The 14,833-nt window shown below is 42.1% G+C and overlaps 1 protein-coding gene across 2 annotated transcripts in view; it reads right to left on the bottom strand.

Annotated features, from left to right (window-relative positions):
* The window catches only part of arb2a (ARB2 cotranscriptional regulator A), a 143,578-nt gene that overhangs the window by 33,972 nt on the left and 94,773 nt on the right, over nt 1-14,833 (bottom strand). For both annotated transcript variants that reach the window (XM_030105611.1, XM_030105612.1), the window contains exons 9-10: nt 14,450-14,566; nt 7,407-7,491 (exon numbers count right to left, since the gene is read on the bottom strand). In XM_030105611.1, the coding sequence (XP_029961471.1) occupies nt 7,407-7,491; nt 14,450-14,566 (202 nt within the window). The remainder of the gene's footprint in view (nt 1-7,406; nt 7,492-14,449; nt 14,567-14,833) is intronic.

Raw genomic sequence — 14,833 nt, 5'->3', positions numbered from 1 at the left:
CACACAAGGACAACGGTAATACGTTTCCTAATAGCAGGGCGGCTACGTGGATCGCGTCACTGAGAACTGCTCGGTGTTAACTCGTGTCTCGTTAATGAGAGCCGGTGACACTGGGAGACTATGGGATGAAGGCGACTGCTAAGAGTCATAATGCTAGCAGTGGCTAGGATTTACAGTGCTCCTGGGGCTTATTGGATTAATTCCACACCAGGAAATGTACCTAAAACCAGTCCGGGGCTACAAGAGACCAACATGTTATTTCTCACCTTTTTCAGTAAATTACGACCCCAAAAGTGCCTCTAATCCTTAAGCTTCTAATAATCGTGAAAACACTGATCGTGGTTTTTCATCTTCATTTTTTACACTTGATCCTGTTGATGCAGCTTCCATCAAGTCTTGAACACGGAGCTTTTTTTTTTTTTTTTTTTTTGCATTCCGTTTTCTAAGTAGTTTGCCGCATGTCGAGGTCATGGGTAAAAGCTGGGCGGATTAGAGCCTATATCGACTCAATGAGAAAAGGCCATATGGGCAAATGAGATCCATGTCTGTGAAGCACTAATCTGGGGATGCCCTCTGAGTGACCAAGGATGGACACTACCCACAGCAGCTAAGACTAAGAGGCTTGGGGATTCTAGCTTGTGGCCTTACTTACTGTACACTGACTGTTAGCGCCCCCATCTGACCCTGAATAATCAGGGAGGAAAGGAGCCTTGATTGTGAAAGAAGATTAAAAACACTGTTGCAGTAAATACGGTGTAATGCGAACCTATTGCGGTGCCGTTCTTCCAAAACTCCCAGAGAAACAGTGGTTATGTGACGCTTACCGCGGATGGTGAAATATGGAGGAAGAAGTGGGTATTGAGCCAAATTACAAGGATGCAAGTCAAAATGTGAACAATAAAAAAGCTTTGCATAGTCTATAGTGTAGCTACAGATGTGTTTAAAGGGAAATTACTTCTATAGAGAGGAATTTACACAGTTATTATCAAAATAATGTTGGTGTATGTGCCCCTCAGCAACTCCAAGTAAATAAAAAAAAGTCATAAATGAAACTGTGGAAGGTATGGCAAAAGGAAAAAAATGAAAGTAGAGATAAAACACAAAAGCGGGGGGGTATTTATTAGAGATTCTGTCTCGGTGATTGGCTGCAAGGCGAGTAGCAGAAGGACAAATGGACAAATCTGAGGAGCTAATAAGAGTGAATACGGAACGGCCCTCATGGGCAAATCTGGTACTAAGATGATAATGAGATTATAAAACCCCACTATATTGCAGCAAATTGTATAAGTGTTTCATTGAACCTTGTTGAACTTTCATTTATGCATGCCAGGCTCTTTCCTTTTTTGCCTCTCCTTTTTTTCCCTCTTTTCCCCGGGATGATGGGTAGAGCACGAGTAGGGATAAAATGCCTTCTGGATAGAGTTTACCTAGTGCAGGGGTGAACTGAAGACCACAGACTGGGCTTTCCAGACACGCTTCTAGTTAGCATAATCACAATACCCTAAACTGTTTAAGGGCTCTGCATATTAGATGCGATTATAAATCTCACTTCACATCTTGACAGTATACACACATATGTCGCATGCACACATGCACACATGCACATTAGTATAGCACTCCCCCAAGTAAGTGTAGCTGATGGCGACACAAACCTGTATTTAATTATTTTTGAACATGCTTTGATGTTTTCCCTTCAAATAACTGTAATCATTAACATACCAGAGAAGGAATGAACGATAGCTCTGAAATGACGGTCACTTCAGATTTCCATTTGTTTTGTTCAACATTTAAAATCACTGTAACACAAGTCATCACTGAACTGTATTGTCGATGGACAAAGAAGAATGACTTCAGATTTTTCCCCTTGTAACATTTAATGCCCAAAATTTGAGATGTCAGGAAAAAAAAAATGAAAGCAACACAAAATAAAGCCTAAATGAAACAATGGACTGCAAAGTCAACGCTCTCCTTTGCTCATATCATGTGTTTATCGCTTATACACCAGACACTTGATAATGAGCCAAGGTAACACTCCAGCTGAAGCATTTGAGAAAGAAATATAGTGCAATCCTTACTGTATTTTCACAAAGGACTCTGCCACTCAACGGCAGTTCTGTCTCGTGGGTACTTCACAATATAAAAACTCCTCACATTAGCCTGACAATATTCCCTTTTATTTTAATACTCAGGCAGTCAATTGAAATAAATGGACCCCATCAAAAAAAATAACTGATATCATGAAGATGATTTTGTGAACATTTTAAATTAAAACCACACACTAACGGTCCAAAAATGTTCCTTTTGTATAGCCATGAAAACACCACACAAGACGCTGAACTTTACATATCTAGTACATGGGCCTGACCTGTGGTGTGTAAAATTCACACACAAATCTAATCATTACGAATACACATGAAATTGTTATAATGTCTCCACACTATGACGAAAAGTGTTGAACCTTTTTTTTTTACTTTACAATTAGTTTCTTAGTTTGATTATATATTTACATGCTTGTGGAAATAGTACAAAAAGAAACAGCAATTAATACAAGAGGCACTGTGAAGAAATAACAACTTCATGTGGTAATCGAAGAAATTTCTAGACCGTCGATTTTTATTTTTTTAGCTTTTTTAGCTTTTGCTCTGACGGGTATGTAGCATGACTTTCATTTTTCATTCTCAGCTTTTCAGTTTTTATTATTGTAAAAATTTTAATGATGGTTATTGAAGGTTTTCATTTCTTGGAAGCTCGGTTCACTTGCAAATCCAATGTTCTTTTCATTGGTCACAACCAAGTTCTTGTATATGAGTCTTGAAGAAACAGTTCTCCAAGTCATACATGACATAAAGCTTCCGTCACACAACATTTCCATTCAGAGTCAATGAAAGAAAATTCACAAAACTCTTCAGATGGTTTATGGTGTTACATTTGATGCAAGTTTTATGCTGGATGCCATTCCTAATACAACAATCAGTGGGAGGCGAACTTCAACCTTCCAATCACAAGATCCCTGCTCTAATCTCTAATCCGCCACTGCTTCAAAACTATGAAAGTACATCAGAGGTCAGAAAAAAGATTAGAAATAGATCTTAGACATGGTTTTTTTTCCCCCCCCAACACAAACCATTGAGTTCTGAAAAAACTGCAATTGGAAAAACACAATCAAGTATGACCACAACACAAGACACTGAGCTTACAATGTAGAGATCAGCTGAGAGTTTATGATCGTGAATACAATCATAAATGACTTTGAAACGCTGTCCCATCTCACAAGTCATGGGGAGATTATCAGTTGCTTCTAAAAGACAGACAAAGCCAGAGTCCACAGCATCAGCACTTTCCACATTACTATGATTCAGTCTGTCACCAATATGACCCAGACAATAGCCTGAGCCTGCCCCGGTAGAGCCGGGTCAGAGGTCAGGTTCCAGTTCATCAGAGTTTACCTGTCTATTTCCTGCAACACCCGCACAACGTGTGCCGGACGGGCTAAGAAAACACTGAGAGACATGTGAAAGCAGAGACACAAACACACACACACACACGCATTTGCATGCGCTATCCCAGCGAGGCAGAGGGCTTCCACCTTCCCAAGCTGAAAAAACAGAGGCTGGAGGGGGTGAGGCTCATTTGACTGGGCCAGTGTTTCCTCTGAGAGAATAAAGTCACACAAACATCAATCAGACAGTGCGTGTGTGTGTGGTGTGTGTGTGTGTGTGTGTGTGTGTGTGTGTGTGTGGTGATTAAGTGCAGACAGCCAGAGGTGATTCACGGTCAGTAATGCGTGGATCAGGGAGGTGAGGGTTACAGTGAAGTCAATCCTGGGGCAGGATGGAGCCCATTTGCAATAAAAGCATAACTGTGTGTGTGTCGGGCTGCCTGCCTTACTTCAAGGCACCCCCGTGTGTCTCCGTGGTGTCTCTGGCACATTACTAATGCTCACTCAAAGACATAGCCTTGGATAGAGAAGAAAGCCAAAGTGACCTCTCATGTCACTGCGCAAAAATTATTTCTCTTTTCTGCAATAATATTGCGTCATTTCTTTAGTCAAATGCCTACACTATTTCCATTGAAGGTACAAAAATTAAGAACTTTGTTTAACAAGATCCTTACCTTCAATTATGAAAAAATAAAAAATAAAAAGCATGCAAGGTGGGCACATAAGAAAAAAAGTACAATGCAGCAGAATGCATATGTTGTCAAAGAAAATGAAAGTGAGCCCCTTTCTGCAGTCCATTATGGTTAATTATCGCTTTGCGCTGGGACGCTTGTAAGGGAGCAGGGTTGGTAATTAAAGTACAGGTAAGACATTAACTTACTTTTGTTAGCCATTAATCAGTGTTTACTTTCAGAGTGCCTTCCCTTTGTAATTAATAATCGGCTTGGACAATGAGTAATCACCCGAGAGGAAGTTGTGTGTGCATGTGTGTCTAAGGAGAGGGGGTTTTCCCACCTTTGATAGAACAGCCTCCCCGATCAGACAACCCGTCATCCATCTTAACAGAAAAAAGTAAATGGAGCAAGAAACAAAAACAGAGAAGACTCTAAAAAAGGCAATGAAACTTTTTTTTTTGTTTTCTTTTCTTTTCAAACATTATACTCGTTGGCTATTTTTTTGTATCTGGACAGCTGCTGCACACACACACACACGCACATAAAAACCAGCTTTTCCAACAGGACGTTGGCAACACTTTATCTGCATATTTAGCGTGTGTTCTGCATGGCGCTAACTGATACAATCCTGCTGGTGTGCCAGGCCAGTGTCAAACACCAGAGCAATGACCTTCTTTGGAGACATTTTTTTAAGCAGCAAGATGTGAGAAACGGTCGGTTCGAAAAACAAAAGATGAACACATAAACATAATTCCAAATGAGAGTGAGGACTGCTGACGGAAGTACATTTAGTCTGTCTTCTTGGGGAATTGCCCCTCTGCATTTAACCGATCCTATTCATATTTAACTAGAAGTTAAGTTGCTCCACCGTACCCCGAAACCAGGAAGGGTCAGAAACTTGTCAGCAGTGGGTCAAGTTTTATCATATTTTACCACAATACACTGGAGATGTCAGTGGCCACCCTAAGCAAGCATGATTCTCTCTCTCTCTCTCTCCCTGGATACTTTCAGCCTTGTCTCAGTGCCATGCTGGCTTTCCAGCATTGCTTCACAGATGATCAGGAATAGCATACAAGCTCTTCTCCCAATTCTCAATACCCTCTCTGACTGCCAGGCGTCTGGTAGCACGGTCAACGCAATCATCACATCATCACCGGACACACAGGATTTTAATGAAGCAGGCTGACAAGGTAAGAGGTTGATGTATAAAATGACACAGTCAAAAAACAAATCAGAGGGGAAAAAAAGGACAGGTGCAGAGATGGCAAAAGAGCAATGAGAAGCAATGGCGGGACTCGTCCTTCAACTCAGTCTCTCATCATGTTGCCTGACCAATACATATCCAGTACTTTGCCAGCCTTCAGAAATCTTAGTCTATTTACGTGTGTGTGTGTGTGTGTGTGTGTGTGTGTGTGTGTGTGTGTGTGTGTGTGTGTGTGTGTGTGTCTCTGATCATATGCCATTCTCTGCAGCAGCCAGGTCGCCCCAGGCCTTACTCGATCTGGCTTCACATAAGAGCAGCGGTTCACATTGCGTGATATGAGTCTCAGCGTGTGCGCATACACACACACACACACACAAACACACACACACACACATGTGCATACTATTTTCTGAGGCAGAGGGGCGTTATCTTCAACCCGATTACCAACACCTACAAACAAAGACGCACACAAACACATACCCATACCATAGCAACCCAGACAGCAGTGGTCATGGCGGCAGAAGAGGTGGCTGTTGGGAGCTGTGTGTGTGTGGCGACTGAAGTGCTGGGCCACGGTGCCCTGACAGCCTTCCCTCAACCTTCTCTCAACCTCCTCACCTCTGTGGCTCTGCTGTGACTCTCGCCACAATGGCTGCAGCTTGTGAAACCTGCCAGGCTGCCAAGGACACAAAGATGACTGAGTCAACCTTTGACATCAGAAGCTGCCACCAAAAGACGAGAGACAAGCCGATTTGGCAGCTCTGTTAACAGGCTGGAGACCAAAATCTTTTCAACTCGGTTAAAGTAGCAAAAGTCAATGAAGCAAGAGTCAATAGTACATACATATGGATGGAACATGTGTCAAACAGGCCTATGTTGGGCTAATGTTAACCATGCCAACAGTTTTGAAAAAGGTGACCTCGATATTCTCGCCCAATTGTTGCCGTCCTCTGACCGACAGCAGTGTGCGAGAAGAGACATAAATCATCAAAAAGAAAAAAAAAACTGACATTTGGACATAAAATACAGCACGGGTTTTGTATTGAAGGCAAGATGACATTTCAAGGAGCTGATTCACTGGTAGATGGTGAGGCCACCCACCCACACAGCTCCATGTGGAACATGCCGTTTTAGTGGCTGAGACGAGATAGGAGTGTTAGAGATGTATTCACTGACATGTGGAGCATGTGTAAGATGACCTATACATTCACCGTGATGTCAGCGAGGTTTAAACGGAATAAAACCACAAAGCAGGACCTCCTGAGTGACGAGTGAAATGAGTGATGAGACGAGGATGTCAGGATGTGCGCCTGTAACGTCCGCGCACTTCATGTAACACATGGTGCTTAAACACAAACAAAGAGAAACACGCAAAACGCTGTGACGACCGCAGATATATTGTTTCCCGTTTAAGGGGTATCTTTCATTCTGTTTCTGTGTGTGTGTGTGTGTGCATATGTGTGTGCCTCTGTGCTCAAGTCTGCATGTGTGTCACTCTTCAAACAACACTGCAATCATCATCTCTTATCAACGGTCATGTTGAGGATTACAGCTTTCATCCCTAATCCTACATTAAGGACACATTCTCATGATGGACGTGACATCATCAAGGCCAGTCGACCACAGAGAGGGCACAAGGACAGGAAGCCAAACACCACAGGAGAGGATTAATGAATATAAGAGACGCAGCGGATGATGAAAAACAGAGTGTGACAAAGAGCACAAAAATAGAAACGAACTCAAACGGCAAATTTCCGCGGCGTACGTGGGACAACCTGGACGTACTTGTGTTTCAAGATAATCTGCCGCTGCTTCAGTCTCTCCTCTGACAATGATCCTCCTCAATCAGCCCCAAGTGGGACTTAAAACCTATGTAGCACACAGGAATATGTGGACATCTGCACACACGAGCACGCCCACTCCATTGTTACAAGGCATTCCGATATAGAAAGGAGGTAAAGAAAATACAAATTGCACAACAGATTTTTTGCTGTGTGTAATTTTGCACTGGCGCGGCGTCGGTGATGACAGTTGGTACATTCCTGTGGTGCGCAGCCATTTTTGGAAAATAATTTGCTTTGTTTGATACCTGCAGAGACTCTGGGGCAGTCTGGCAGCATGGGATCCAGCGGTGTGTCCAAGGGCTCTGGACTCGAAACCCAGTTACAGCAGTGCTGCAAAGAGAGGGAACAAAACAACAAAACACTGAATACTCAAAGCTGAGTCTCCTCTATATCGCTACCACAAAGTGTGTCAATAACCTGCACTGAAATGGCATGAAACAAGTGTAAAAAAAAATGTACGTATAGAAATGAAGTTTTGTTTTATGTATTAGAACTGTGCCTGTGTCAAAATCTGCTTTTAAATTATAATAATAGGAAAAAAATCTAATTAGAAATAACTAAAATATTTGTTCAATATATTTTTGGCAAGATTTATCAGGTGAAATAAACTGTTTTGTATATTTCTATTAAGAAAAAGAGTTTGCTCATGTAGAAAAAAAAAAACCCGACAACTGTGTGAATTGAAATATCTAATAACGAACTCGGAAATTAGAAATCTAAGCAAAGTGAGCAAATGGAAGGTTAACTTTGCAATGCTTATGTTTTATTTAATTCTGATTGGAAACATTGAGAATAAAAGGTACAACAAATATGAAGTAAAGAAAAAAAGGGAAAACCAGGAAGGAAGACACACAAAGAAGAGGACAAGTGTAGAAATGCTAAACGAGAGACAGCGAGAGACAGCGAGAGAAAGAGAGAGAGAGAGAGAGAGAGAGAGAGAGAGAGAGAGAGAGAGAGAGAGAGAGAGGGAGAGGGAGAGGGAGAGTGAGAGAGGGAGAAGCAAGCAATTAAAAGCTCTGTGACATGTTGGTCAGACAGCTTGGCGTTTGTTTGTGGTGGAGAGTTGAGGCCTTCTACCGTGGTGGATCAGTGGGTGCCTTGGGGGAGGGTGTCTGCCCGGCCTGCTGACCCATAACCCCCTGCAAACACCTCTACTTCTTTCAAACCCCCTGTGGTTGACATCTCTACTGTCAGAAAGAGCAGAAGACCTCTTTATCGGGCTTTGCTGTCTTCATCTTTGTGTCCGTCCAGCATTCCCTCTATTTACCTACTAATGTAGGTTCGATTTCACACGTACACAATTTCAAGTGCCTCCATTAAAGTCTATCAGTGTATCAGAGGAAAGATAGAAACTTCATCGTATACTTTGAGTTTTTACACTTTGAGTTGGCAGATGACTAGACATCAAACAGTTTTTTTTTGTCCATTTAACTGCAGTGTGTATTGGTATGCTGCGGCTTGTAAGGTCAGTACAAAAACAAGGGAGAGAGGAGAAAGAAGCAGAGGGAGGCTAAGAAGGAATGCTTAGAGAAGACGTTCCCCCAGATAAGATAAAAGTTCAATAGAAGAAAGAGAAAATGTAAAGAGATTAGAATGTGCAGCTGGCGTCCTTCTGAATCACTGCTTATCTGCCCTTGTTTACTTTCACCCCGGCCCCCTGACAGCCATTACCGTGCCGTGCGTGCTGGTGTGTGAGTGTGTGTGTGGGTCAGCGACTGCTTTTCAGGGGGTCTCCCACGGAGTTGTGTAGTGGCGTGAACCCTTGAGAGTCAAACACACACACACACACACACACACACACACACACACACACACACACACACACACACACACACACACACACACACACACACACACATAGATGTATACGTGCTTGGTCCTGGGGACTCTAACTCTCTCGGACCCATGGAAGAGAGTCAACAAGTCAAACAAGTCTAAGAGAGCACTATAAAAATGCATACAAATACACACACATGGAAAAAGTCTAGGGTCACTTGTTTTGCACTTTGGTTTATCGTACCTCAAGTAACCTTCTTTTTAAAACATACACTCTTAACATTGTGGCATTTTTGAAAAAGTGGAAAATACGATGTTTATTGTCACGTATATGTTTTCTGTTTCTCTGCATGAATTAAACAAAGGTATAAAGAGAAACAGTCCCTGATGACATTTATGCTAGCACACAAACTATCTCAAATGCAATATTTGCTGTGACTTTCTTCTTGACATTAACTCCATATTTTGCCGTTCCTCAGAGATATTACTGTAAGCTTGTGGAGGAATTATTAAAAAAAACAAAAAAAAAAACTTCACATCAAGAGATGATCATGTTGAAACATCTGGCACATGCAGACAAATCCTCAACAAACATCATCAAGCATGTAAACAACATTCAGTTCGGGAAATTTATATAAACAAGGTCTGTTATTAGGGTGATGTTTGGTCAATGTGTAATCCATTCCTATCTAATCAAAAGATATAGAAAATAACTGAAGTATGAACTGAGTCAGCCTTTTAAGTAGCAGAAATGCCCCATTCACTTGTTTTTTTTTTTTTTTCCATGCTTCGCTTCTTCAGCTCTGTCAATCAAACAGACTAGTGGTTAAGAGGGATATAGACCGAGAGGAGCCGAAAAGGTTGCAGAAAGATCAGCAGACAGAGCAAAGAGATGGAAGGGCGGAGATTGGGGGTTTAGTTTTTTGGGGGAGAAGATGACAAGTCATCTTGGTAAACAGTGGCATATTGTGTATTTTTAGATCCTTTTGCTTTGCCCTAGATGTGCTTTCCTCTGAGCCTGGGCTCGAGGGCAGAGCAGTACAGAGCAGCACAGAGGCAGTGGGGCTCCTTGACTGCTACATCAAGTGTCTCATTGTATCTCCTTTAATTCATTCAGTCTGTCTGGAGGAAGATGTCAGCTGGGCTGTGGAGCAGTAGGCTGAAGGCGGCTGGAGAGAGGGGAAGGAGGGGAGTCTTTCAAAGAGCCCCGCTCCCTCCCCTGCACCTCCACCATCACCACCAATGGAGGCAGGCAGGCTGAGGTTTGAATAGATTTGTCAAGGCAACAACACACATGTGCACACAAACTCTTGCATAAATGCACACACACACTGCACAAAAGCCCCAGTGCTGTGGGAGACCGCAGGCATAACAGCAGTCACATAAAGGCAAGGCCTGCTGGCTGGGATTAGAGAAGGGCGACATGACAAAAGGATGGCACATCACATCGGCTGCCTCTAACGCATAGCATCATCACTTCAAGCAGCTCGTCCACCGATCAATGGTGCCATTGAACTAAAGGCCGACAGAGAAACAAACATGTAAACAGATTTGACTCTCCCCCACCCCTGGCGCTCTGTGCATGCCTTTCTATCAGTGTGTTTAGATTCGTGTGACTTATTCATATGTATATATAGTGAAAGGCAGAGCACAGTGGATTTTACCTCAGCAAAATCCTCCCCCAACCTTATCCAGAAATGAAGTATTATGTTGTGACGAATAGCTAAAACTGAAATAAATGTATGGTTTGAAAATGTTAATGACTGGTAAAAGCCTCTACCTTTGAAAAATAGTGGAGTTCTTTCTCATCTGCATTTTAACTGTCAGTGCTCCACCACCTGTTGCCTTCTGCTATCCAGAAGCAAAGTCAGCCTGCATGTTTCACATAAACAACGAAAACACAAGCACAACCCTTCTGTGCAAACAACACAGTTTGAGGATACTGTAATTTCCAACAGCCTCAAGCTATTCCTTAAGTATTAATATCCTATGCTCACAAGGCTTTTTAAAAGAGTCTGAATATCTTACAGTCCAGAACTTGCTCACAATAAAGAGTCAGAAAAACACCTTAACTCTTTTATGACTACAACACCTGGAGTTATTTTGATTTTATGTTGTTGTTAATGCTGTTGAATTGTCAAAAATGTGCAATGACTGAGTGCTTTGGTTCTTTTTCTAAAAGATAATCTCAACTTTTAATGGCAGGCACTTCTTCAATATTACTGTGTATTTGATGGTACTGAATTGGCACGACTCATATGGTTTTAAAACTATTTCTCTGCTTTTTGGTAATATTTTTAATCTATTTGATATCAGTCTGAGAGTTATGGTTATGATAACTACACATGAGCATCATATCATGCAACAGGATAGGAGAAAATGTGTGAAAGTGTTTTTTTTGTAGATTTCTTTCGGGAATGGCAATATAATAGGGAATAGAGGAATCAAAGCATCACAGGCTCTGCAGTCATTTGTGAATTTGCTTGCAACTGTAAACCAGAATTTTCATATCCTCTATGGGAAAGCTCTCAAGACTGAATCCAGCGATACAAACTCTGTGCAAAGTGCAGAAAAGTCTCCTAAACCATAACACACATGACAGCGTTCAACATAACTCCTCAAAAAGTAGTCCGGGGTATCCGCTCTTGGTCGCTCTCTCTGCGAGTCTGTCGCCCTCCCACTTCTTCCAGTTGCTGTATAATCTCTGTGGATTAGGATGGTTTATTCATGACCGTAGTGTACTCTGGATGTGTGTGCATGCGAGTGCGTTTGTGTGTGTGCGTTTGTGCTCTGGGCAGGCCACTAGAGTGTGACAGCAGGCCAGCACAGTGACAGGAGACACCTTGGAGACTGTGACAGGCTGCCAGCTGTACACCATCATTCGGATTTCTCTGGCTCACTCACTTCTTCTCACTATGCTACTCATCTATCTCCACATACATCTCTTCATCCCTTCTCCTCCATCTGCATTCACTCCATTCATATCGTACCTGTCTTTTTGTTTTCCTTTTCCATACCGCTACCCTGTGCTTTCTCAGTGGCAGCCAATCGGAAGTAAATAATTGACATTTTCACATATTGTATATTTTATTGTCGATTTGTCCTTCTGTTTCAGTCAATGGTGTGTTTGCTTCTGCTGATCCCTTCTCCTTCTTGCCGTTGTCTCACCTTTATTTTGTACTTGGTCTCCTTGCTGTGACGTCAGCTGGCCCTTGTCTGACCCATCTGTTCTATATAACCTGGCTCAGCATGCGCTGATCTCTAAATCTCATCTTCTCTCTTTCACTCTTCTCATCGCCCCATCCCGCCATCAAGTGACCTCCTGAACCCTGAAGGAAGGGAATTATCTCTGTTCGAGAAGAACAGAGCCGAGCACTGCTGGGGTGCTCCGACCTCACATGCACTCCGACGTATGGGCACCCATATTTATAGTGCGCCTAGACCAACGCTCCTTTTGTTGGGGTGTCTGGGATGGCTCTCCTTTGATGTGCCCATCCCTTCAGCTGCAATCAAAGTTTGCATTTCGACGAGGACACTTCAACATGTGCTCAGGTTGAGATGTGGGATTGCACCACCAACCTCGGAACTGGAAGATGGCCCGCTGCACCAACCCGACCTCCCATGTAAAATGTGGATGTAATTGTTCAAAGCCAAATATCAGCAAACCGAGCCAACGATAGAACGTGAACCGGTCCAGAATCACTGGATTAGCATTCTGAGTCAAACACAAAGGGGCTCTGACCTTTGGGTGGAGCCACTGCAGATGTACACCCATTGGTTTCTGCTGTAAATTGCTGGGAGATATTAGACTTTGGATTCACCTCAATCCTCATGCTGACCCGTGGCTTCTCTAGCACTGCCATCTATGTACAGAAGCCAAAAATAAGGGGAACCGCTGAGATGACCAGTATTTATCTTATTTTACTCCGAAAGATTATTGATGAAATACTGAACAAAATTCAAAATTAATGTCTTCATCCATTATTAATGATTTGCTAATAAGTCTAAATTAGTAACGATAATAACATGGCAAACCTTAAAGAAATATCTCTTAAAGTATAATTGAAATTTTGTTTTTGTTAAATGAGATTAGGAATCTTCTGTTTCAAAATAAAAGAAATGATGCTATGTTTGAAAAAAGTAATTAAAATCCAACTTTAAAACTTTATCATTGTGAATTATATTGTATGCAACAACAACAAAAAACAACTTCCTGTTTATGTCTTTAAAAAACAGAGGTATGGATTAATATTTATTTAAAAAAAAAACCTTTAAATGTGCAAATCTCTTCTATTAGTTTTTTTTTTGTTATTGTTTTATCATTGACAAGGGCAAAGCGGTGTGTAGGTGTGCCACTGTTCCCTTTTAATTAGGCAGGCTCCTCTCTTAATTCAGCCAAAAAGGACAGTGGGTTAATGAGTACGAGAGACAGTGAATCCTTGTCTGTCCCCTCCCTCTGACTGGACAATGAAGGTTATTTCAGATTTATTGTTCTGGGTAATCATCACAAATAGAAATTCACTTAACATTCCAATTATGTGGTGTCCCAAACATCCCTTAGATGAATCAAAAATAGGAAATGCCAAACAAGGATAAGGGGGCCAAAGCAACCTTGAATGTTCACTGTTTAAACTGACATACAAAAACAATCACAGACATGTGAAGTGCTTGAACACACAAAACATCCACATGCAGAATTGGAGATGACAGAAATAGCAAAAAAACAAACCAAAAAAACAAAAAAAAAAAACAAAAGGCAAAGGAAATAAAAGAGGCTGTAATACAAATAAAGGTAAGATAGGTGATTGTGTGTGTGTGTGTCTGCTTTTTGAGACTGTGTGCATGTGTGTGTGTGCGTGTGTGTGACATTTGCATCCCTGGCTCTCCAGCAGCTTTGGTCTTTGCTGGTTCTCATCTGTATGTGCATACTGAGTGAGCCCAGGTGATGCATATGGCACAGAGGTCACACCAGAAAGGGCAAATGCTAAAATGAAGCTAACACAATGTGCACATGCACTCCATCTCGCACGCACACGCGAACAAAGCGTGCACGCTCGCAGATACTATGCATCTATGCATGCCCAGCTGTGCACACACACACACACACACACACACACACACACATACACAGGCAATCGCGCAAGTACACACAGGTACACACGCACACAGACACAGGCACACACAACATGCAATAGCACAGGTTAACCGGGTTCATTGAGATGCACTATGGGAAAAAAGTCAGGCTGATTAAAAAAAGGACAACATGAAGAACAATGGTTCTCCATGACTTTTAAGCCTAGCTGCTGGACAGGGGTACCTGTGTAGGTCAGCGGGGTTGTGCATGGAGAAATTACAGACAAGCAGAACCTAAGAGGTTTCAGCTCTCTCCGGTATCGGTGAATTTACATGACATGATGAAAGCAAAGGGATGCAAAGGGACCTCTGTATAGTTTGGAGCATCTTTGTTGGCTTTGGCGTGTGAGATGCATTTAAATGTGTGTGGATATTTCACCTGCTGCATCCAGTCCTGTGTGCCTTTGCTGGTCTCCTGGAGCCAGATGTTGTGAGCAGAGTCGGTCAGAGCCACAGCGCACACTTTGCTCTTCACCTGCATTTCTCTCTGGTTCATCTGCAAGAAAAAAGCAAATCAGAATGACGTTATTCAGCCAGTATGATCATCTCATTGAATTGCAAGTCATTGCAAATCATACAAGTGCTCAAACAGAAGTGATACAGTCTCCATTTTCATGTAAACAGGTCATACATTGCACACAAAATCTTTATTTGAATTTGTCTGTTTTGGTGAGATGTCACTCACGGTGATATTCTTAGCTGATTACACTCAAAATACACACAAACCAAAAGTGCATTTTGTTTGCAGTTTAACATGTTCTAC

Source organism: Salarias fasciatus, chromosome 12, assembly GCF_902148845.1.
Source record: "Salarias fasciatus chromosome 12, fSalaFa1.1, whole genome shotgun sequence".
NCBI classification, from domain to species: domain Eukaryota; kingdom Metazoa; phylum Chordata; class Actinopteri; order Blenniiformes; family Blenniidae; genus Salarias; species Salarias fasciatus.
Note: the sequence above shows the minus strand (reverse complement) of the source record. Positions and strands in the feature narration are given on the sequence as shown.